Source organism: Notolabrus celidotus, chromosome 6 (genome assembly GCF_009762535.1).
Source record: "Notolabrus celidotus isolate fNotCel1 chromosome 6, fNotCel1.pri, whole genome shotgun sequence".
In the NCBI taxonomy this organism is placed as follows: domain Eukaryota; kingdom Metazoa; phylum Chordata; class Actinopteri; order Labriformes; family Labridae; genus Notolabrus; species Notolabrus celidotus.
Window position 1 is genome coordinate 6,728,200 of NC_048277.1, and position 25,509 is coordinate 6,753,708.

General features: G+C 39.7%; 3 protein-coding genes across 8 annotated transcripts in view; 2 read left to right on the forward strand and 1 right to left on the reverse strand.

The window, feature by feature from the left end:
* zgc:173742 (DNA topoisomerase I, mitochondrial) overlaps nucleotides 1–440 on the forward strand; it is a 48,599-nt gene extending 48,159 nt beyond the window's left edge. For both annotated transcript variants that reach the window (XM_034684670.1, XM_034684671.1), the window contains exon 20: nucleotides 63–440. In XM_034684670.1, the coding sequence (XP_034540561.1) occupies nucleotides 63–165 (103 nt within the window). In that variant the 3' untranslated portion in view covers nucleotides 166–440. The remainder of the gene's footprint in view (nucleotides 1–62) is intronic.
* hsbp1b (heat shock factor binding protein 1b) lies at nucleotides 212–8,655 on the reverse strand. Its single transcript, XM_034684678.1, has 4 exons — nucleotides 8,375–8,655; nucleotides 4,907–4,973; nucleotides 3,855–3,981; nucleotides 212–1,286 (listed from the first exon to the last, which is right to left on the reverse strand). The coding sequence occupies exons 1-3, from the start codon at nucleotides 8,417–8,419 to the stop codon at nucleotides 3,860–3,862; spliced, it is 234 nt and encodes a 77-aa protein (XP_034540569.1). The 5' UTR covers nucleotides 8,420–8,655; the 3' UTR covers nucleotides 212–1,286; nucleotides 3,855–3,859.
* A 3-nt stretch (nucleotides 8,656–8,658) lies between these two features.
* si:dkey-246g23.2 (solute carrier family 66 member 2) overlaps nucleotides 8,659–25,509 on the forward strand; it is a 77,316-nt gene continuing 60,465 nt past the window's right edge. For 2 of the 5 annotated variants that reach the window (XM_034684672.1, XM_034684676.1), the window contains exons 1-3: nucleotides 11,325–11,476; nucleotides 14,439–14,694; nucleotides 15,207–15,340. In XM_034684672.1, the coding sequence (XP_034540563.1) occupies nucleotides 14,486–14,694; nucleotides 15,207–15,340 (343 nt within the window). In that variant the 5' untranslated portion in view covers nucleotides 11,325–11,476; nucleotides 14,439–14,485. Of the gene's footprint in view, nucleotides 8,708–11,324; nucleotides 11,487–12,890; nucleotides 12,949–14,438; nucleotides 14,695–15,206; nucleotides 15,341–25,509 lie in introns of those variants that run through there. The other 3 variants (XM_034684674.1, XM_034684673.1, XM_034684675.1) reach the window with 3 other exon arrangements.

Below are 25,509 nucleotides of genomic sequence, written 5' to 3' on the forward strand. Positions count from 1 at the left end.
CAAACTGAATATTTATTTTGCAGTGTTTACTGAACAACCTCTTTTTTTTTTCATGCATCCAGGTGTAAGAACATGGAGGTACCTATAGAAAAAGTCTACAACAAGACCCAAAGGGACAAATTTGCCTGGGCCATCGACATGACGGAGGCAGACTTTGAATTCTGAGTTCAAACCTTGAAAAACTTCAGTCTCATAATCAGGTAGAAAGATGCTGTTAAGAAAGGTCTTATATTACATACAGTACTGAAAGAGAACATTAATTATGTGTTCAGAGACTACTCATGTACTTCAGTGACAATACTGTCAAACACCACTCATCGGACACCTTTTGTTTTCTGCTGTTTTCATACTTTTTGGCACTTCTTCTTGAAACTTGCTTTTGTTGTGTTGTTTTCTTTGTACATTTTGTGTTTGTGTTAAATAAAGGTTTCTTCAATGCAGACGTGTGAGATAACATTTGGCCAAAATGCAACTTTAAAGGGAAGTGTGTTAGTAATACTTATCCATCATTACACATCTAAATTACAACATCAAACGGATCATTGCAGCAGAGGGAGTCCTAATCACTGAGCTTAGTACGCCCTGAAGTGTTGTACTAAAATATGTCATCCCAAAGATTCAAACAATGCAGACCAATAAAACATGCAACACTGAAACTTGAGGGTAATTTGCATAAAGTACAACAGTGGTTTGAAAAAAATAATACAGAGAAAACTGTGAGCACCTCAGGTAATGATATTTAAAAATTCACTCAGCACCTGGCCAAATATTTATTATGTAATATACATGAGAAATAGCATTGTATTAAATAGCTTTAATAGAAGAAAATCAGAATTGGAATGCATCCATTAGTTAATAGTAGCAGTGCCGTTTGTGAAATACTGCAGCATTCAGATGTAGCTATGCTCCTCTCCCATGAAGGGAGGCTGCAGGGTGTACTTCTCAGCACAGACTAAGGCTGAGCTGTGCCCGTTAGCCATCATCTCCTGGGATTTAATTAACTGTATAGATGATGGCAGAGAAAGAACCTGCAGGTCAACACACTAAATCCATAAACTGCATTCCTGCACACAGGCTGTTTTAGTTCTAGAGGGCATATCACGCTATTCTACAAATAAGGTTCAACTCTTCAAGTCAGTACAGAACTGTAACCGTTTATCACAATATTCAAAATATAAAAAAGCATTTCACACTACGACACACCAAATCAATAGAAGTCATCTTCAGAGAGGAAAATCTGCTGCTCCTGAACGTCAGACCGACTTCACACCGTGCTGTTTAGGAACCTGCGGGGGCAGAAAACACAAACTTATTTTACTTCACTGGTTTGACAAAGACATGAGAGGAATACTAAACACACTAACATGCATTTTAAATTCATGTAAACCAAAGTATGACCTGAAAGATTATCAGTGTTCAGATATTTTAAGACCAGAGTTGTCAGGCGACACTGAACGGAATGAGGATACAGCATATGCTGACACTATGCTTATAATATGCTTATCATATTACAAAACCAAACCTCTACAGTGTCTTACTTCAAGTACAATGTAAGTTAAAGTTAGCAAAATATCAACAACTGAATGTGAATCAGCTTTATTGGCTTTGTATGAGTACATATCAAGTGTGAACTTCTGGAGTTGAAGAAGGAAGCATAGAGTCAGACTACCAAAGCTGCTTAAACCCAATTAGACCATGTTCTGGTGGGGGAGCAGTGGGACCGAGGTCTCACCCTCCACTACCCATACATGCATATTTTAAGCTTTATAGTTTGACCTCTGTTACATCTATTAATATCAAGAGGCGGAGTTTATGGTCTATAATGCAGCCAGCCAACAGGGGGAGCTTTAAATGTTTTGGCTTCAAAGTCTGTGAACATGTAAGGCATTCATATTAAAGGGATATTTCAGTTTTTTTGAAAATGGGACGTATGAATTGCTGTCACACTTAAGCCTGATTTATACTTCTGCATTGCCCCTACACAGCAGGGGCTGTGTTTTTTCCCGTCCCCACTACATTTCCTGTTTACTTTTTAACAGCAATTCAGAGCGTGTTATATTAATCTACAGCTGATACATGTTGCTGTTTATCATACAGACATGAGTAAAGGGAATAATAGAGAGGAGGGGATGAAATACACGGACGAATAGTGGGGATCACTGAAGTGCTGTTAATGCGGGAAATACAATGCCGCCGAGCGGACCAATCACAGGGCTTGTGGTCCCTGTTGATTGGAGGCATAGTTACACTTTGGAGAAGGTGCATGTCATTTACGTGTGTAGGCCTCGCCGTAGGTACGGGAGGTATGCGGACCTACGGCTTAGGCTACACCATCGATCAGTCCCTCCAGGATTTCACAGGATTTTTTTGTGATTGTTGCGGCCCAAAAAGCCTGAATTTGCGACAGCTTTTTGAAAAAATTGCGGTGAAAGTTGCGATTGTTTTTTTTTTTTTTGCTTTTTTCCCCCAATAACATCTCAGGGGCAAGTAAATATGCTAAATTACAGTTGTTTTTAGAAAACATTCTTGATGTGGCCACTGACTGTATTTTGATTCTCTTGATTCACAGAATAATGCCATGAAAGGACCGTATTGCACATTTACGACGGTCCCTGAATGCACCTCGTAGCGACTGATGCACAGTCAGTTCATGGCACTCTGAAATTAATCTGAATCTTTGATGACAAGGAGTTGATCAAAACTTACTGAATGTGTCTGATGTTTCACCAAACTGGATTAAATCAAGCTGTAGATGCAGAGCTTTTTACGGTAACCACGGCAACAACGTCAAACATCAAATAGTAAACAGACGTCCCCCGGTTGTGTCTTTGTCACTAACGCACACCGGGGGTAAAAATCATCAATGAAGATGAGACAGATGCATGGAGGTGAGAAGAGCTGGTTCATAAAGCACACCTGCTGCAGGTAGAGACCAAGCTAACACTGAGCCCCTCAATCTATAAATAACAACGTTGTCATGGTCACTTGTCCTGCCTGCTGTCCTCTTTTCACCCGTTCTCTGTGCGTGTTTTGTTGTTGAAAAGTGCCGATCAAGTGAGGACTTATGTTTATGTTCCAAGGAAGTCAAATTGATGACAAAACCGATGACGTACAGGGGCTGAGATTAAGGTAATTGGTCAAATTTGCGGGAAAGCTGCGGTGATTGTACAAAATTGCAAGGCCGCGAAAAAATCGCGCTGATTGGTTGAATTTGCGTTGATAGTTGCGATCGCGAAATCGCAACTTCCTGGAGGGACTGATCGATTCGACGCAGAAGTATAAATCAGGCTTTAGGTTTTTCAAATGGCATTAAATCACGTCTCAAATGTTGTTATTTTGCATTTCAAAACAGCTTTTTTGTCATTATCAACAATGTAAAGCAATTCTTAGCAGTGTCTTTATTTGGTAATCAAATGAATGCGATTAAATGTACGTTATGATTTTGACTTTTAAATTATTAAATAAATGCTTCACTGCTCCCCCAGTGTGATCTGAAACCATGACTTAGAGGGAGGACACAGCTTCAAAGTTTTTATTCTGTCAAACACAGAGATTATATTTCCATTTGATTTAAAGGATAACACTGTCACAGCATGGTGTGATTATTTTACATCATGGTGGAAGCACGAGCTTCGGATGAACTATGGTGTGCAGAAGGGGACCGAAAAGGCACGATATAAAAAGGTTCACGTTGATTTCATACTTAATGTGCTTCAGGATTAATGTGTCGATGCGGACAGCCCTAATTTTAAAAATAATGTTGAAAGATGAGTCGTCAAAGCTTATGAAAATTATAAATCAAGAGCCAAGCTAATTAAAGGTATACCTGTATTTGGTCTGCACGTCCTTCTTACCTTCATTATGAGCCTTGACCCTCTTTAGCCTTTTCTGGCGGCGCCTCGATCTCCTCCACACCGGCCTGGGTCATCAGGTCAGCGATGTTCTTCTCCAAGTCATCGATACGCGTGCTCATCTCATCAAGTGGAGAAAGCAGTCAAGGCAATAATGAATGAAAGCATGTTCTGAATAAGGTGTGTGTGATTCTGTCAGGCTGTATGTAGTCTGTGTGAGGAAGCTAGGGAACAGAAAGAGATGGGAACAACAAGAAACCAGCAGTGTAGGGATGGGTACCTTTCACATTTGAACCGATACCCGGTACCTGGGAATCGGTACCGGTACTCAACGGTACCAATTTTCGGTACTTTTGTGTTTTTATGTAGTAATAAATATTAATTTAAAAAATAAAATCTCAAATTTGATTAATTTTACATATTTATTTAATTTAACATGAAATGACCAGAAACAGGATTATATAGGTGATTAGATATATTAGCTGACACGTGCTCGTGGCGTCTAATTGCTCTTTCGGGAGTTTATCAATGAACACACTAGATGGTCTGCGGACGGGGAAAAGTCAGTTCTCCGTCTCTTTATAATAACAGGACACATAACTTACTTGTTGGGCATTCGCGCACACAGGAACGGTTATAAACAGGGCAGGTAGTCTGAGTGAGAGGGTCAGTCTCAACCATAGACTGTAGAAAATAAACTTAATCCTCATGAAGTTCTGCCTCGCGGTGAGTGTGCGCGCCCGTCAGCTGCAGGCTCTGTTTGGCGCGCTCCCGAGCAGAGAGCAGAGACGTCCACCCAATCAATCTCTGACTTTATTACAGGGCGAAAGAATGGAAAATCACCTACTCTTCCACTCACTCACAGTCACAGGGATGCGTTCAGGTACCGAAACATGGTACCATTTGATTTTACGTGAGTCGGCACTCGGTAGTACCGACGGAATTCGGTCGGTACCTATAAAAGTACCAAATTCGGTACCCATCCCTACAGCAGTGAGACTTTAAACAATCGTTTCATCAAAGTGGTTGCAAGAATTTAAATCATGTAAGGATATTCCTCCCGATGATCTGGTCTGACATGGTCTGGAACTTGTCCTGCATCTGCTGCAGCAGTGTCTGGACCTGCAGAGTAACAGAAGAACAAAGATGAAGTTAAAGTAATGTGGAGATGAAGCTGAATCATTTTGGACCGTACAAGTAAGGACATAATGAAGATTGATCCACTACAAACACTATCTGCCCCTGAAAAGCCTCCTCCCTCTCTCTCTTTCTCTCTGAAATGCACCATGCCCTCGGACTTTGGAGGATTCAACTTAAGTATCCAGTTTCCCTGACAACGATGTAAAAGCTCAGTAACCCTGAGAGATATTTTTATTCACGGACACGTGTTCAGGACAGTAAACGTGATTTAAAACACATTGAGCTGTATGAATTCATTATCTATCTGTCCATCTGTTGCGTAACGTGACTGAGTGAGTTAGAAATGCTGTGTACCTTTAATATCATCATGATTGCTACTTTAAAGTGCATTCACTTAATATTAAGGTTATTTTGTGTTTATTATCATGAATGTTTTTCTGCTCTTTACTCTCTCCTGCACTTTAAATACTTTGCTCTTCATAGAAAGTGCTCCTGATCACAAAACAAATAAAGATATCAATACTTTCAACCCTTTTATTTTTCACATTGATATTATTTTCTTTGTCAGCACTAACGCTCTCAGACTCACAGGATCCAGACATTCCTTTTACAGTGATGGATGTATACCTGTACATCGTCTGTCCAGTTTTTCTCTCAATGTCCTCACTGAGCCCTGAGCCCCTTCTTGACTTACAAGTGATTGAGGGCAGGATGATGTAAGGGCTCAAACTGTAGAACTGGGAATGAGACAGCACTTTGCAACTCCTCATGTAACCTGCATGACGTCATGCAGCTCACCTTAGCGGCATTGGGAATTTTTATTGCACAATTTTCACTTTCCTCAAATTCAAGGAGCTTAAAGAGACGACTGACTGACTGCCATGTGATCCAGGCTCTTACTGTACAGACTGCTTAACCACACATTTTAAAATATATAACCATAAATATATAGAATATAATTGTTATACACATATGTGTGAAGACCTACCTTTTAGTCTCACTTTTAACTGAGTTTCATTCATTCCTATAACAGTTTGATTTATTTATTTTTTAATTATTTATTATCTAGTTCAAATTGTAGTCCCTTTTATTCTATTCTATTTTATTTATTTATGTACTTAGTTATTTTAAGTAAAGCATCTTGTTTACTTTTACTGGTATAATATTTGAGTGTTGTATTATCTTAGAACTGTATTTTATTTTGGTGAGTTTCATTTCCTGTGTTGAGTTGGAACATTTCATTTTACCTCCAGTGTTTCCTCATTCAGCAACTTCTTTATTATTTTTTATTTATTTTGTTTTTTTTAGGATGGGGGGGGTCTTGTTTATATATTTTTCTTAATGTATTCTATTTTAAGTTGTTTTTATGTACAGCACTTTGTGTTACAATGTCATTGATTGAAGACAAATACATTCAGGCTGATTAAGGCTGTTGTCTACATTTATACTTACGGCAAACTTTTTTGTAACACACAACATTGGTTGTTTGTTCATGCTTTTTTTTTTTTCCTGTCTCTCTTTTTATTTCCTGTAACAGCATTAGTGTTTCCTCCCCTGGTAATCCTGTGTTTCCCATCACAATGCTATGAACTCTGGGTAATTCCCTTACGCTAAGTCTGCAAAAATACCCACTTACAGAAAGGGGGCATAGAGGGCTCAAAAAGTCTGAGAGATCCCTCACACACTTGATGATTAGACAGTGGGACAACCCTAAGCCCTCACGGACTTGAATGCACCTCAAAGTCAGTGAGTGTGGACATTGAGATTGGGCTATAGTCTTTTACGTCACTTATCTCTTGTCATGTTGTCTCATAAAAGAAATGAGCATTGAAGTGTGTTCCTCTGCTACTGCAAATACTAAGAAATACATCAATACTTAATGATCTAAATCAATGATACAACTATCTGCTTCCAACATAAATGCATCCCTGAAATGCCAAAGACTTTCAGTTAAACCCTGCTCCCAAGAAGCAGCTTGACGTCATCCGGTTATTTGAAACATTAATACAACATCTGGGAGTCCTTGAAGGCTTTGTGAAAGGGGTTCAGTGTGCACTTTATGTGAGTAAAAACTAGAGACACACACATGATCCACCGAGTACTGATCACCACTGAAATCAGCACATCTGATAATAATCTGAAGGTCTGCTGCGTAGAAAGAGTTAGTATTTTTCACGGGGGAAAAAAAGCTCAATGACAGTCCTTATAATGTTTTTAATTATTCAATATTATGTTTGATTTTGTTTCTATTTTACTGCTTTTCAACGATTTGTGCATCAAGTGTAACACAACATTATTCATATTTCAAAAGGGCTGTGTTGAGTATTCAACTCAACTCAACTCAGCTTTATTTATATAGCACCTTTCATGCATATTTATAAACATGCAGGCCAAAGTGCTTCTCAAAATAACAGACAGAAAACAACAGCAATGGTAACGTTAAAAAAGGTATTGTTATAAATAAAATACTTAAAAATAAAATAAAATCAACACAGTAAAATTAATACAATAAGTAAGAGTGGAAATAAAAGTTAAAAAATAAGGTAGCGTTAACGAGATCAGATGAATACAGGACATAAAATAGATAAATAAATAAATCAATAAGATAAATAAATGTTAAAGCAATGATTAAAATAATATAGTGTTATTAAATGATGGCCTGGATGAGTGACGCAACGTTCACTGATGTTTTTCATAATGAAGATATATGTGAGTCTCTGACTTAGAGAGGATAATCAATAACAAAATTATACAATTAGGAACAAAAATCGACCCTATAAACATCGGAATTATGATCTGTTATTAGCTCACTGTTATTTATCACAATTGATATGTTGCTGACTCAGATTTACTCAATCAGGGCATGACTGTTCAAAAGTTTAAGAGAAAAACAAAGATTATAAAAGATTATAAATGATTAAAACTCGTAAACAAACAATACAGAAAAGAGTCCGGAGGTGTTAGTGGTGCTTATCTCCATGACAACAGTACCGTTTTCAGAACGAAGTGAAGCGAGTTAAACTTCTATTTGTTGATTTTATTTATGTTGTATTAGTATGGATCGGATGATAAGACTTCAATAAGATAAAGTGTTTCTGTGTTAATAAAAACACACCGTGGTGTGAGTAACTTCTCTATCTGTGATCCCGTGTACTCTGGTGTGATGTCATTCTAACGAGCTGATCATTACATAACGTGATGAATGAAAACAAAAGGTCTGAATTCATGCTCTAACACATAATGATGTGTAATTTATCAATGAAGTGCAGCAAATTCTCCAGAAATGTGTCATTCTAGCTAACCTCTGCTAATGTTAGCATCTCTGCTCTCTGCTAGCAAAGCTGCTGTTGCTAACATTAGCTTAAATTACGATCCCGACTCACCACGTTGGTCAGGTCCTGCACGGACTTGGGATCCGTCTCGGCCATGTTGTGTGATGATCGGTGCCTCGACAGAAGTCAAATGTAAAAGGGTCTCCGCAGATTATTTTGCTCTCAGGTTTGTAGCTGTTCCAAACAGATAGTAGCGTCACGCACCCACAGCACGGTCAGCTGTTCCACAACTCACGGAGTCTCGCGAGAGTTGAGTCATGGTGTTTAGTGTAGAGGCGTGTGTGTGGAGCACATAGGAGCACGGCCTACCCCTATGGGCCTACCCCACCAGCCTCCAAATGGACCCTCAAGGAATACAATGGCATCTGGAGTGCAGGAGTAGTGGTATGTGAGTTCCCAGGGGCGTCGCCAGGAATTCTGCCCCCCCTGAAAAGCTGCCTCAGAGGTCTCCATCACTACAGCCAACCCTACAAAATATAACATTGCTGCTATAATACTGGTTTATTTGCATTAAACAAAAATGTATGCTTAAAACTATCCTGGTTTACTAACTCAAATCTAGGCTACATATCAATATATATATATATATATATATATATATATATATATATTATTTTTTTTTACAATTTCTCCAAATGTAACTGCACAATATTGACACTTCAGACTGTCCACCTCTTTAAACAAGACTATTTGAAGCCAAGTGACTTGTTGAATAACAACAAGGGGGCATTATTTGGTATAATCTAACCTCATGAAGTCAAATAAAACTCTAAAATCCTACAGTTTACTTTCAATCAGATTCAGCCACACTTGATGCTATGAAGTTATGACAATTCCCACTTTAGGCATGAGACGCGCATCTCACGGAGCTGGAAAGAAATTCTAGAAAGAAATTCTGAATGTTTGTTTATTTATTCAGACAAATTTAGTGATCTTATTACAGTTATAACCAAACAAAAGAAAAGCGTAGTAGAAAACACATTTTATTGTATTGCCCATGAAGGGCCCCTCTCCCCACTTGGGCCCCTATAGTCAGTTCCACTTTTCCCCCCACTACGACGCCCCTGTGAGTTCCCCACAGATTGTGGGCTTGAGATGGTATAAAAATGAGGGTTAGGACACACTATCATGATTAGTCACCAAGTCACCTGGTAACTAAATGTTACATTAAACAAAAAAAACAAACAAGTTTCTGTTTCTTAAATCATTATTAATTATTAATTATCAATGGATTCCATCAGTGTTTTTACATTCAATTGATTCAACCACCTAAAAGTTGGGGCGCTGTGTGTAATGTTGGTAAAAACACATAATTTGTATGGTTTACAAAACATTTACACCTTCTATTTAATTGAAATAATGCAAATAGTATAGTTCTAAAGCATTATTTGATGCCTTAAACATGTTTAAAAAACTTGAAACTGGGGCAACAAAACACTGAAAAAGTTGTGCAATGCTCATAAAACATAATTATGTTAATTTGCAACAGTTAGTCACATGACTTGGTATAAAAAGGACACTCAAGAAAGGCAGAGTCTCTCCAAAGTAATGTTTGGAAGAGCTTCACCATTCTGCTTAAGGCTAGGAGCAAATAAATTAACAATTGAAGAATAATGTTCCTTAAGGTAAAATTAAGGTTTGGGCGAATTTTATAATTTACGGTAGATAATAAAGATTCAGAGAATCTGGAGAAATCTCTGTTCAAAAGGAACAAGACTAAAAACCAAAAATGAACGACCCTCAGGCAGCATTACATCAAAGAGACATGGCTCTGCAGCAACCAGTGCATGGGCTCAAAAACTACTGTCAGTAAACACAGTGTATTTCTAAAGGTCAAAGGTGTACAATGCAAAGTTGAAACCATATATGTTTTAGAGTTTCACATAGAAAGGCTGAGGACTTCTCTGGACCCAGGCCTGTTTAAGACGATCTGAGGTGAAGTGGACAACCGTTCTGTAGTATAATGAATCATAATTTGACATTCTTTTTGGAAGTAGTGGACGCCATGTCCTACAGAGGAGAGGGACCAGCCTGCCGTCAGCACACAGTTCAAAAGCCAGCAGCTGTGATGGTATGGAGATACACAAGTGCTCATGGCATGGGTAGCTTACACATCTGGCACCTTTAAAGCTGAACACGCTTGCAGCAACAGATGCTCCCATCCAGACAATGCCTTTTTCAGTGAAGACCTTACATAATTTTATCAATAAGGCCAAATCAGACTCTGCAGGTATTACAACAGCATGGCTCTCTTTTAGTGGAAGAGTGAGGGTGCTAAACTGGCGTGCCTGCAGTCCTGATTTGTTACCCATTAAAAACATTTGGCTCACCATGAAAGGAAAAATATAACAAAGGAGATCTTTAACTGTTGAGCAGTTAAAATCCTATTTTGGGCTTTTGGGTTCCCAAACATTTACAGTGCTGTTAAAAGAAGAGCTGGCACAGGGTCCTGTCCTGGCTTATCTGAAACATATTGCTGGCAATGGCATCACATTTAAAATGAGCATATTTAAATCAAACAATACTTTTTGTTTGCTTGTTTGTTTTTGGAATTGATCTATATGAACATTTGTTTGTATTTAGTGAGATTAAGTTTCTATAACCTCACCAAACTGGCAGAGAAGTCTGTAAGTCCCACAGGAAAGTCTGCAGGTATGTGGATTCAAAGTTGATGCATAACACTCACACTTAGCTAACCTGATGTCTGTGAGTCTGGGATTGTGCAACTGAGTTTTGAAAGAGGAGCTTTCATTTTACAGAAGCTTCCAGTTTTATTAACCTGAAGGACCTCAAGAAGACACATTTCTTGATCTCTTCCTTCCTCCAAGTCAAACTGCATTGCGTTTAAGCCCCCCAGACCTGCATTGCGTTTAAGATCCCTAGACCTGCATTGCGTTTAAGCCCTGCATATTTAATGCAGGAATCTGGTAAATCTGCACAGAACACTGAACAACGGTTAAGATCAGTGCGCGCGTCTGCACACGCACGTTCCTCCTCCTCCTCCTCCTCCTCCTCCTCCGCTGCGGAGCACGAGTTGGTATCAGAAAGTTAGAGCTGCTAGGAAACCCGGTCTGCATGACGCTGAAACTTTGCTGTTTGTTGTTTTTCGTGTTTGTGGGTTGAGAGCTGAGCCGAAGGGAGAGAAGGCGGCAGGTGAGTAAAGGTAGATGCTGTCCGTTGTTTACCTGCACATGATTGAACCCTTACTTTAGGAGGACACAGAGTCCCTACAAGGAGCGACACACAAACAAGCTGCAGGGCAATGAGGGCGCGCTATTTAAAGCTTACTACTCTTTTACAACTCAGTATCAGACTTTCTCAGAAGACGTTTGTTTTGGGTTCTGAAGGAGCAAAGCTGCGAGTGATAACCCCACATTACATCCATTTAATCCACGCTGTGTAGTAAATAATGTGCCTCAGTGTAACCCCACGGTCAAATAGCTCTTATCTCTGTGTGCTGGTGCTTTCGTTTCCCAGGACCCAAAAATTAAAGCCTGTATGTTAAGACATGTCAGTGACCCAACCCCACGAAGCTATGCTTTGCTTGCATAACAGAGCTTGTTCTGTTACTGGAGGTGGCCCCACGCATTTGGGCTACTTACTATAGTGTGAGAGGTTACACACACAACAGCAGGCAAGAGGAAATAGCTGAGGACGCCCCGGATTGTTAAATCCCAGAGTAATGTTTAACTGTGGGAAACCTGTAAAGATGTTTACTCAGTGTACTCAAGAGCAGCTCTGCAGTTTTACATTCACTGAAGACTGTTAATGCTCCACAGAAGAGTCAGGAAGCTCTTTACTAAGATGTAGAGAACTTATGAATCAGACTTTTGCTCTACTAAATCCATCAGTTTAACAATCTTCAGAGCAGCAAGGTATCAGCTGAGATCTTATCACCACTATGTCAATATCTTCAGCACAGTGAGGTACAATAACTTGTTTTAAGAGTAATCAGATCTTTTGAAACTGACTCCCAGTGCACCAGCTGAAGACAGCCCTTTATGACAGATCGTAACCTGTTGGTGAGGTTTTTATTATTTTGCCATGACCAAACTTGTTGTGTTTACAGACTCTCTAAACTACTCTGAGTGACTATCAGCTGACACCGACTATATGCAGGGGAACTCAATATATGCTGGTTCTCAGTTTTAGACTTGACTTAGGTTTTCATACTATTATTGCTATTACACAACCACAAGAGACATCCAACACACAGAAGAATCACACCACAGCCGTGCTCAGTTCCTCTCACTGCTCACTCAGAGTGAGAGAGAGAGAGAGTCACCTCAGAGCCTGATAATCATCTTTATTGTTGATTAACACATTCAAATAAGTTATTTAGCAAAAAGAAAGAACATGGAAGAAGAGTTAAAGAAATCAAAAGTGGAAAAGCATAAAAAGAATAAGGTTACAAATCCTACTGTTTAAATTCAGAGTCTAGTCATGATTGTGTGTGCAACAGTCTGGTTATTTCTCTGTAAAACACATTACCTATAAAACAATGATCCCCTGTTTGTTCTGCAGGGTGCTCCAGAGAAAGAGGAAACTTCTATTGTGTGAAGCTGATGTTTTAATCCTCTAACTCCAGATGCAAACATCATTGTTTTAAAGATTAGAGTGTTTAAGTAAGTGGTTTTAGACACACAGCAACACTTTGCGTTACTGTGTGAGCCCGCAGACTGAAGACTCGTAGTGTTTTTAAAGTCAGTCAGTCGGGGACAGACTTCTATTTCTGACTTGTGTCAAAGTCTGTGACAGAAACTAACATGTCTGACCCAGGACACCAAAACCTTTACCTCTCACCTCTTATGTGACCTCTTCTTACACTGCACTTCCTCACTCTTTCTGAGATGTGTTCACATCGTGACCCCTGCTCCCCACCTTTCACTGATCATTCATGTCACTCTGTTTACACCTGCTCATACATGAAACACACACCTGTATCTTTTAGGAAGCACTGCACTTATAAATGATCCTACAATGTAGACTATGGTGTCTCATACTCATCATGCAACACAGGAGCTTCTTGTCCTCGAAGGCCTCCATCACTTTACTGACGATGGAGGTGAGCAAAGGATTGTTTCAATTTAAACACTATTGCACATGTCAATTTTAAAACCATGGCTCCAAGCAAACCATGTGATAACTGATTTAACCTTTGTACACATCAGTCTTATTATGTGTTAATGTGACATACTGTTTGTTTTGAATTGTTTTTTAGTTGTTTGTTTTGTTTTTGTTCTTAGTTCTTCCTGCTCAGGGACCACTGATGTAAATTAGCTCCTTTAGCTAATTCACACTCAGCCATTGTGTTGTGCAGGGTCCCTGTCACATAAACTAATAAACTAAACTAAACTACATTTGGCAAATTGATATCACTAAATATTCCCACTTCTACACACAGTACCTTTAATACAGATGGTTGTTAAGTAAGTTGAAGTACAGAGTTTTGAGATAGTGTCTGTGTGTGGCTGAATGAATGAATGAATGAATAATAACACCCTTCAATAACATTATTATCCTGATCTTGAGTTGTTTTAATTTTAATTTTGTTGTACCCTTTTTTTAAAACTTGGGATCTAACCAGCCTTAACCAGCCTTACCTTTACATCAATGCAACACAACAGATACAGAAAGGCTACTACAACAGGTGACTGCTGAATCATTCGTCCAGTATCTTTCAACAGGATTGATATCCATACTCAGTCAGTACATCAGTACTTCAACATCATCGCAGTGAGCCGGCACGCACTTAACCAGAAACTGAAGCAGCTAATGGAATACAACTTAATTTTGTTCATTCAATGTTTTATAAATCTTAAATGTCTGAAGACGTTAGGGTAAAAAGACAAATGGTCCAAGGTTTAAAGTAGAGATAAGGTGAAGTTTGTGTAAGTTTGATAGTATAAAGTTCTAAATGTGAAATCAGCAGTAATTCATTCATTATTCAAACATGCAAAAAACAATCTGGTGTTGCAAAAGGTATTTCAGCCTAACCCAATGAGTTGTACCGTTGTGCTTCTGGGGATTATTAATTTCAGGTCGTTTTGTCCTCATGCTATATCTCCATCAATCAGTGATAACTCTGCCGACCTGCCATCTCTCTGCTCCTCAGGAGAACCCTCTGAACCCTCTGGTGACCTGTGATTGTCTGCGTGTGTGATGGAAGCAGAGGCGGCTCTGCAGGATGAGGGAACCGAGGACTCGTGGTCGTTGCTGTCTTGGCTGGCGTCCTGCCTCATGGTGTTTGGAGGAGCGTTGCCTTATGTGCCACAGTACCAGGAGATCCAGAGGAGCAACAACAGCGAGGGCTTCTCCACCAGAGTGTGCCTGGTGCTGCTCGTCGCAAACATCCTGCGAATCTTCTTCTGGTGAGGAAGAGAAGGAGAGGCTGAGATGATTTCCTCTGTTTCCAATCTCCCTTTTTTTATTTTTGCCCTTTGAAAGGCACAGAGCGTTTATAAGGCCATCCCTCAGATCTGTCATGGTGTCAGGAATAAATGGAAAAGGGGAAATGGATCACAAAAGATTGATTTATTAAAGCATCTGAGGCCACATGCTGTCAACTCTGAGGCTTCCTCGTAAATTGTTTCATACATCAGGGAGCAGAGGTCACTGTTCTGGTTGGAGGATCAGAGGACCGATTCAATGGAAATCCTAATAGAATATGATATGATTATATTATTCATAACAGAGGAAGTATTTTAGGCTTGTGTTAGCCGTGCTACTATGAGGTTCGTTTTCTATGCTGTAATCTGTTGATTGATTGCCTTACGGATCAAGCTTTGGATTACCATGACTTGGATGACTGAGAACCTTCACAGACATACTTCTAGAATGAAAACTCAGCAGCGTGATAAGTGTTTTTGTTTTGTCCTTGCAGGATAGGGAAGCAGTTTGAGCTCACCCTGCTGCTGCAGAGCGTGGTGATGATCCTCACCATGTTTGCCATGCTCCACCTCTGCTGCACAGTCCAAAACACCAACCGAGTGAGCACCAAGCAGCACAGACTCTCAGGTAACCAGATTTCTTTTTTCCGAGTTATATTTTTGGGCATTTTTGCCTTTTTTGATTGGACAGCTGAAGAGAGACAGGGAGGCGCAGAGAGAGGGGGAGGATATGCAGCAAATGGTTGAGGCCGGGAGTCATACTTACAACCGCTGCGACAAGGACTAAAGCCTCTGTATATGGGGGGCCATTGGCCAAGAAGTTTAAGCGAGCGCCCCAACCACCTTTTTTTGTACCATGCAGTCTTTTTTTTTTATTATACAGAGACACAAGCAGTTAAATCAACCAAGATGATCCGAAGAAGATGTTATGTGGGCACCTTAGCTTGAAAACGACCCCCCTGTATCAGGTCAAAAGTCCAATAATGCCCAAAGGAGTCACAAGATGGTAATGTCCTCCTTTAAGTCTTATAGAGAAGATCATCCTTTCTATTACAAATATTTCTTATCTAGTACTGTTGATTCTCTGAGGTTTGGAGGCTCTAGTATGCAGTATTTCACACAGATACCAGTCTTTTTTTCTTAAATAACATCCTCTCTTTTAACTAAGATACACTCCCTCACACCATGAGGGATTCTATGACTCAAAATCTGTCTCAGAGTTAAACATGTTTCACCCAGAATGTCTTAAATGTTGGACATGTTTGATAAATGGGGAACTGATTGGCGTCTATGTGTCCTCACCATCTCCAACCCTACTGATGTAACTGAGGCTTCTGACTTTAATGTCAGGTAATGTAAAAGAAACCAATTTCTCGGAGCCAGCAATGTGTCAAAAACAATATCAACACAACACAACAAAGCAGCTCTTTTACAACTGACACCACAGCTTTCAAGTTTATGTCACACAGGGAATTATCTCCTCTCTTATAGAGACACATCCAGCGTTTCTCTCTGTCAGCAGCTTTGCAGCATCAACTCCTCCTTCTTGCCAAAAGAGGGGGCTGTTGGAAAAGCTAAAATAGAGAGCTGCTGTTTTCAATTCCTCTTCACTAACAGCAGCTCACAGACGCAGCTGCTAACAGAGAAGCCCAAAGGTTAATGGATATCATGATCGTATAGATATTAACATATGTAAAAACAATGCAATGGGAAGCATAATGACTCAGGGGCTACAATGGTCTCACATGGGAGATGTCTGTTTCTGTCTATTCTTGGCACATGTGTGTGTTTGTGTGTCTGAATGTGTGTGTTTGTGTGTGTGTAGGAGAGAAAGTGGATGAAAAATGGTAAACAGATAGAAGAGGCTAAGAGTAATGGACCAATATCAGTGTCCACTGTGCATTGTGTGTGTTAGTGTGTGTGTGTGTGTCATGTGCAGAGATTGTGTTCAGGGTCACTCTCTATAGAGCCCCGTCTTTTATGGGTAATTGTGTTTTTTCCTGCAGAGCTTGCTGTTGATTGGTTTTCAGACGGGCTGACAGAATTCAGTGAAAGTGTGTTTTTTATTAGATAACATCTCGTATGGTGTAATTGAATGATGGGATCTGGTGCTGCCCTGATCTTGTTGAGCAGTGTGTGTTATTAAAGGGATCACTTACTGAGTGTTTGAATTGTAATGAAGGGAAATGTATGTGTCCTTGTCAGCTGTGATTCTTTTGAAGTGTGTCGATTGAAAACTAGATTGTGTTTGTACATAAGAGTAATGATCTTTTATCTCACAGCATCTGTGCCTCTCTTGTCTCAGCTCAGCGCTGGTGTATTACTCATCATGAGCACTTTTTTTATGACAGCCCACGCTCAAACTTTTCATATCCAATGTGATCATTTATGAAGAGTTATGTTGGATCACTTGTTTTCTGTGAGGGCGGATCAGTTTGTAGGTGCTCAGTGTTAGTTTCACATGTTTTGGACAACAAGTCCGCCTGCAAGCAATGTTGTGTTCTCCATACGTCAAACAGGGTTGACTACGGAGAGAGAATTGATTAAAAACTGGTGCAGACCAGGATCAGATCTTCACACGTGAGCCCGTACTTTATAAACAAGCTCACTGATATACCATCCTGTTACATAAAGCCCCCTCTCTGGGGAGTGGGCCTGAGGTCCGGTTTCAGAGTATGGGTCCGGTGGGGGATGGTGGGGTCAGGACAAGAATAGATCAGCCTTTCGTCCTTACTGTCTGCTCCTCTCTCTGTCCCTCCATGGATCAGTCTTTCTAGCAGATCAGAGTTATTTCAGTGAAAAGTCTCTTCTTCCAAAGATACACGTTGGCATCTTTTCTTACTATTTGAGGATCGTTCATGCTGAGCGCTCTTCTCTTTTATCTCTCCCTGCACCCTTATGCTGCTCTTTATGTCTCTTCTTCCTCCTCCCATCTTCTTTTCCCACCTTCCTCCACTCTTCTCTTCTGTCCTCTCCCCTCTCTCCTCTCCTCTGTCCTTCTGGTGCCATTTAGACCACTCCCACCTCTTCTCCTTATCGTCCTCCCTCTAACTTTGTATTTCAGAAGAGACATCTGAGAATGAAGTCCATGTGTGCCGTACCAGTGTCATCTTTGATCCTGCTACCCCCCTGCCAACACCTGTTCCCTTCTCAGTGACCTAATATCCTACTTCCTAAACGCACGGGCGTACACACACAGAAAAAAAATGATAAAACACAGATATTACTTGTTTGTTGTAAACACGCCTTTTTGTACAATTTCTGGTTCCTCCACTTGTGATTTAGTCTGCACAACAAATCACAAATTTGTAATTATGGCAATATAAGAAAGAGCAAACATCTTAATTTACCATAAGAACTAAGGAGAAGTATTACATTAGATTAGGTTAGATAGTCCTTTACTTGTCCCACACGGGGAAATTCAAGTGTCACAGTAACAAAGGAGACAGTGCAAAAAATAAAAAATATATAAAGCAAACAAGAGCCTATAAAGTAACAATTATTAAAAAGTTATTAGCAATCAAAATACAATTAAAATTAACAAGGTAAAAAATAAGCATATCTACAACATAGATATATATATATATATTATTGGTTATAGAGTCTGACCACTGCAGGAAGAAAAGACCTGCAGTATCGCTCCGTGAGAGAAACAAGGATTGCTTTCTCACAGGGACAGTGTATTAGGACTGGGACATACATGGAAAGACAGGCATTACAACCAAATTCCACCAGATCCATGTCCGGTCCATTTTTGATCTGTCACACCACCAGATCTGAAAGTTTTCTATTCTAGTCAATGTGTTAACTTCCACTGGATCAGCTCTGTTGCTTTCCGGCTGCGTCTCTGATCCGGCAGGTCAGAACGCAACGGATCAGATAAGCAAGACTTAAATTTTTGCCGGATGCCGGAGCACAACGCATCAATCTCAATAGAGCAGATGGAGCGTTACAGGAAGTCAGGCACCAATACAAAATGAAAACATCTGGTTAATTTTCAGAATAAAACACTCTGTGTTATCACCAGTTCGTATTTCACTTAGCTACAACAACAGACCGTCATGATGAGCGGAGCCAGGCCTGGAGTCAACAGGTCAGAGGTTTTCAGAGGACCAGAAAGGAGGAGGATATTCGTTGATTCAGTAATTACTGTGGGAAAACCTCAGTCACATGACTCCAGCTGTCCGGCGGTCCGTGCTTCGTTCCGAAAACGCAACCAGTGGGTGTTAAAGGACGAGAGCGCATGGAGCCCGATCGCAGCGGATCAGAGATGGACCGGACACAAATCTGGTGGGAGTCCTGTGTCACAGACTCAGTGATAGGACAGAAAAACTCAGTCAGGTAGTGAACTGATTCATGCAGTCGTTTACTGTCAAGGTATCCCTTACAATTCTAGTATATCACTAAAGTAAATTCAACATGCTGCAAACAAAATCTTTTATCTGCTTTGATTCATGTGAGCTCCAACTCAGCTTCTGCAGAATCCAGCCAGCTGTGCGTCATTGCAGTGATCCTGGATGCTTTTAGACAAGTTATATACACTTCAGGAAAATGGTATGCAGGCTTTTTTCAAACACAGTCGCTTGAGTTTGATTGTCCACTTTCCTCCAAACCTGCTGCTGTGGTTTCACACTAGTTTATGTCTGTCTTCCTCAGTCGTTTGTTGATGTGATGCTCTTTTAACAAACGATTAGGTGTTTACCGTTGTTGCCAGGAATCAATGCTGGATCCATTCAGGATGTACACAGATAGAGAACAGAGGATAGGCAGAGCCGTGTTAGCATGAATGAAAAGAGTGTGGTGCACCAAGAAGCCAACAAGGAGCATCACTCTCCTATGAACCTAAACCAAAGTGCTGCATTGAGTCAGACTTTCTTATTCTGCTTGCCCATTATTTCCACTTTATCTTGACATGTAGAATAGGAAACTGTTTTATATGTGTTAATATTTTAGTTCCTAACACACACAGCTTTTACTTTTGTTGTTATCAATTTTGAAGCGGACTGACATTGTAAATTATTACTGCAAAATCTGCCCTAGTTTTCCTCTGAGGCACATTGACAACCTGGGCGTAGCTCTAAATAACTCAGGGACTCATTAGAAGTCTAGATTTGTAGTTTCTTTCATATCATTTACTTTTTCAAATAAGTGTTGGCTGAAAGTGATTTGCATAATCAAATTTATATTGAATTTCTTGCCTGATCACCACGAGGAATCAGAGCAGGTACAGACATGAAGAAAAAAATTATTTTCCTTTTTGTGTGCACTTGAAAGGTCAGCAGAGAGAGAATTAGTTTTCATCAGTCATCACTGTGGATATTATCTTTCAATGTCAGATTTTTGTAACTTTTTAAAGAAAAATAAATAAATTCTACCGACAGTGTAATTGGATTTCTGGTGTAATTGGCTGTATTTTGAGTTTGATACAGGGTGATATGTGAACAGGTAGCTGCAGGTAGGGGGCCAGACACCAGGGAAGGTAAGCAGTTCTATTAACAGGACAGGACAGTGGAGGAAAAGGAAGACATGGATACTGTCACTTGTTGTTTGTAGCAAAGTGGATGAAATGCATTTTAAATTTTGTCTTGACATTGGAATGAATTTGATCCTGTGTAAGATCCACTCCACATGTGCCTCAGTGAAGAGACCGATTCAACAACTCTAATCAAATCACCAATTCAAGTTAAGATAAGAAAAGATATTCCTTTATTCATCCCACAACAGGGACATTTTAAAGTGTTACAGCAGCAAAGTAGACAGTGCAAAACAGTATAGAGGAAACAAGAGCATTTAAAATAGCAATTATAAAAAAATAATAGCAATTAAAAAAAGTAAATTAGCATATCTTAAGAAATTATGTACAGAGCTAAATAAGTACATTTACATACACTACCAGTCAAAAGTTTTGAAACATCTTCTCATTCAGGGGTTTGTATTCATTTTAATTATTTTCAATACTGTAGATTGATACTGAAGACATCAAAACTATGAAAGAACATATATGGAATTACTGAATGAAGAAAAAAGTGTTAAACAAAGCAGAATATGTTTTATATTTTAGATTCTGTAAAGTAGCCCCCTTTTTCCTTCATGACAGCTTCGCACACTCTTGGTATTCTCTCAGTCTGCTTCATAAAGTGGTCTCCTGGAATGGTTTCTAATTAACATGAGCCTTGTCAAGAGTTCATTTGTAGAATGACTTGCCTTCTTAATGTGTTTGAGACCATCAGTTGTGTTGTTCAGAGGTAGGGTTAGTACACAATGGATAGCCCTATTTGACTACTGTTGTAATCCAGATTATGGCAAAATCAGATTATTTCATAGTTTTGATGTCTTCAGGATTAATCTACAATGTTGGAAAATAATTAAAATAAATAAAAACCATTGAATGAGAAGGTGTGTCCAAACTTTTGACTGGTAGTGTATTGCTAAACCAGAGATACATTGAAATGTGCAAAGAAGTAACTTTGTTGAATAAAAAACATCATATAGAACTCAGAAGCTTAGTAGAAAAATGTATTTCACATGTTAGGAGTGAGAGGAAGTAATAATTGCACATTAATAAATAGACTTGAGAAATATTGCACTTGAGTCAATTTTTGGTGAGATTATTGTTATTGATTATAAAGTCTGATCACTGCAGGAAGAAAAGACCGGTGGTATCTCTCTGTGGGGCACCGCGGGTGTCACTGACTGTAATAACTAGTGTGTAATAAACTTTATCAACATGTACTGCAGATATTAGACAGTTGCAATGGTTTCCAGATGAATAGAGTGTGTAAAATAGTTGTGAAGGGGCTTTAAGAAATGTTTTTTCATCTCCAGGGAGTGTGGTATGCAGATCATGAACCAAACTGAAGTCACATTTTGGTGACTTTATATGTTTGTGGTCTGTGAGCAGGGTCTCTGTTATTGTAGTGCAGAGCTGACTCAGAGGTCTGACTCTGCAGTGACTTCCAGTCATTGCCTCAGGGTGCCACATTAACAGTCTCGGCCCATGATACGAGGAACTGGAGGCTGATGGAGGGGCACAGGAGAGAATATGTTCAGAGGCAAATGTGACCCGAGGCAAGGTGTCCGGCTCGGTGGACGGGTAGTAACCCTGAATAAGTGAGAGTGCTGAGGAAGGACTGGGGACTGATTTCATCTCACACTCTGTGAATCATTTACATGTGAAAAAATAATTAAAGATTTGAAGTTCTTTCTTTTTAAATCAAATAAAGAGTTGAACAATATCGCCCTCTGCTGGTTGGACAGGGTGAATCACCACCAAATTACTTTCTCACATTTTATCTCAGCTGTAAATATACTCCTTTATCCTTAACCTCTGCATGCATTTCGTATTCTTTATACTTTTCCCACATTTGGCTGACCAACACTCTCTGCTCTTCTCTCGCCTACAACACCACTTAGTGAGTCACCCAGCGAGGAGCCACAATTTGTATTTAACATCCTGTTTGTGGGAGCCAGGGAGAGCTTAGCAGACCATAACAGAGGAAGAGATAGGACTCTTGATAGCTGGACCTGACCCCGCGGCTATCCTTTAAACCATTCCCACTCCATTGATGAAAGCAATTTCAATTTGTTCTAGATAACCTCTCAGGAGGGGTTAGACGGAGCAGACGGGACGTGTGGTAGGAACTGTTCAGGGACTAAGAGCTCAGTCAGTGGGTCATTTATTATCAACTGCAAAATTAACTTTTATTCTGCTTTCTTCCCCCAGAAAAGAAGAAGTGATAGCCTGTGTTGTTTCCAGGAACTTATTGCCTCATAAATTAAAACCTAGCTGTTCTATATAGCTGCAGCTCTCTGCTGCTCTGCACTGAGAGCTGGGAGCTAAGTCAACTCTTTGACGATGTCCTACACTTTGTTAATGATGAACAACTTCTCTGACCTGAAATACATTATTAAATGAATTACTAAATCAATAGACACTGAAATACTGATCAGGGTTCAATGTTTTACTTGAGGACATAAAGCTGATGAGTTTTGAACTCAAGTTTACATAATGTTTATTTAATCTTGTTTCAACTTTCGATCTTGATTCTGCATTTTTGGCTGAAGTAAACTACCGCCCACTTCCTTCATGTCATTTCAACTTGTCCAACTTCATCTGGAGGTCTACATGTATTTGTTCATCTTGTACATCTCACACCCCTGCTCTGTATGCAAATGAACATGTAACCTCAGTCACTTTGATTAGACTTTTGAAAGGATGAGATATGTATAATATACAAGCTGGGAAGCAAGTTTGCAGCAGGGAGACAAAAGCTTCTTTCACACCTGCACTGCAATCCTGGAAACTTCATCCAGTATGTTAACATGATGTAAATAAAAGTGATTTAATGTGTCAGTCTGACTAAAACTGAACTTTTAAAATACATTTAAACATGTTAGTTTGACTGAAACTGTTGAATATCTTGAAGTCAAACAAACATACATGGATAATGTGGTGATTGATTTATTCTTGCATGTTTACACCTCAGTCTAATCCAAGCTGGACTTGCGCATGCTGCACAAAGTTCACATACCGGGCTCTGACCCTGAAGTTGAACATCTTAATGTGTAGGAAGAAGCTGGGTAGTAGACAAAACCTCAACAGAAGAAGAAGAAGGGAAGTAAACGACAAACGACAAATTTATCTTACGAAAATGCAAAAAGTAAATAGCTATTGAGTTGTTGTCTTTCACTGTTCAACATTCAACCAGTTAGCCTCTTTCTGACTTGTTTGTTGATTGTTTCAAATGAGAGATAAGAAGTTTATATGTCTGTGATCAAACTTATGTCATTGACGTTGTTGTGGATCAGAATGTCAATGTGTGTAAAGATCACATCATGCAGGGCTGGTTGGGATACCTATGTCTGCAAAGTAGCAAGATACTGCTCCAAATACTCCATGGGCTGTCTTATACCTTTGATTTGATGTGCATGTGGTTTCCGGTGCTTCCGGATCCAGCCTCAAGTAGACACTCGATGAACTGCAGTTTTTAACGCTTCCGCATCCGCTTCAATTCTCGCGGCCGGAGGTTGCTGCTTGGTGAACATGGAGGAGACAGACTTTATGAGCTGTGCTTCATCCAGTCAGATGAGAACTCTAAATGTTTCATCCTGCTTTTAGGGAGCTCTCATGTCAATGGTAGTTTTTATACAGTTCATGATGTAGGTCACCTCGGGATGTTGTCTGAGTAATTAGATCTCCATGTGTTCTTAAAGCGTCTTAGATTTAGTTGAGGCTGTCCTCTTGTGATCTGGACACAGGCTGCATGTTAAATCAGATGTAAACAGAGCCTCTGAGTTGGTAAACCTCTGTACAGGTGAAGGTTTGTCTTTTATCAGTGTATATAAAGACAAAATTTCTGAGTGTGCTGTCCATGTGGGTATGTTTCCTTTGGGTAGGTTGGAGTCGTGAATCTTTCATACTTGCGTATGCTTGATGCCGTTATGTCTGACATGACCTAACATGTCGTCACAGTGGAGTAATTACTGAATGGTGCGGTGCTGAGTTTGATGACTCTGCCGTTTACTGTTATCTGCAACACTCTGGCGACACTGCAGTGGGGCTATTCAAGTGTAAAAAACACAAACACACACTGAAACAAACACACACACTAACACTGACACAAAAACACACTGTGCAACACAACCAATTGCATTTACATATCCTAAAGCTCACAGAAAAATGTTCTGCTTACTTTGAACGTCAAGTGTGTTTAATTAAACCCCAGATAACAGCAAAGTTTAATTAGCAAGTCAAATGAAGCCAGGTATGTGAGAGGTGCTGTATTAGCACTGAGCCTGCTGGATCACTCGGGCAAAATGTTTAAAAATGAGAATGAGAAAATCATGCCTCAGAGGGAGAATTTATGGAGATAACATTTTACTCATATGCTTTTTTACAACGCGAACACATTCTCTTAAACCACAAATAAGAGTTGTAATTAACCTTTTGGTTGAAACCGTTTTGCTGAGTCATTGTTTGCCTGCTGTGCGTCTTCAGTGTGTGATTCAGCTGTAGGAGCGTTGCACCGTGGTGTTCTGAAGAAGGATTCTTTTTAGTCTGCTGTAGAGTTATCAAAATGTTTGATACTCAGATACTTTTCAAGAAAGATTTGCTTTCAAATTAAACAGTATCCATTATTTAAATGTCTGATAGCATCAAAAGACACCATAAAGAGAACACCATTATTGTAAACAAATCAGAAGATATTTTCTGTTTTTTTCTCAGCTGCTGTGTTCTGAGAAAGTATAAACACTTCCAATACGTGCATTTCGTGCAGGACGGTGCCAGATTTGTTTTACTTGCTGCTGAAGTTGTGCTTCTCTCTGACTGCTGTGTTTCTCTCTGCTCTGCTCTCCATCACAGCCTCTACACTACTAACTCCCCTCATTCACAGGTCGGCAAATACTGGGGTCTGATAGGCCCTTTTAGACGCGTGATGTTTATGTCTGCTACAGACAGAGACAAAGCAGAGAGACAACATTATGTTCAATTAGTTCAGACCTGCAGACTGTTGACAGGGAGCTACTTACATCTGTACTTCTCAATCAGGACAGCAGTAGATAATGTGAAAGAGGATGTTACAAAGCAGCTCCTCTGTGGCATAGAAGAGGTACATCCTGGCCCCTTAGGCTACCAGTTAACTAACAGGTAAAAGGTCTTAAAATGAGTCCTCAAAAACACTTTTAATCCAGACTCTTGCAGCTTTTTTATTTTTCTCACTGGGGAGCAATCTGGTTATTTGCTTCCATACTTCGTGAAAAGAGGTTGATCATGCTCACTCTGACACATGAATAATA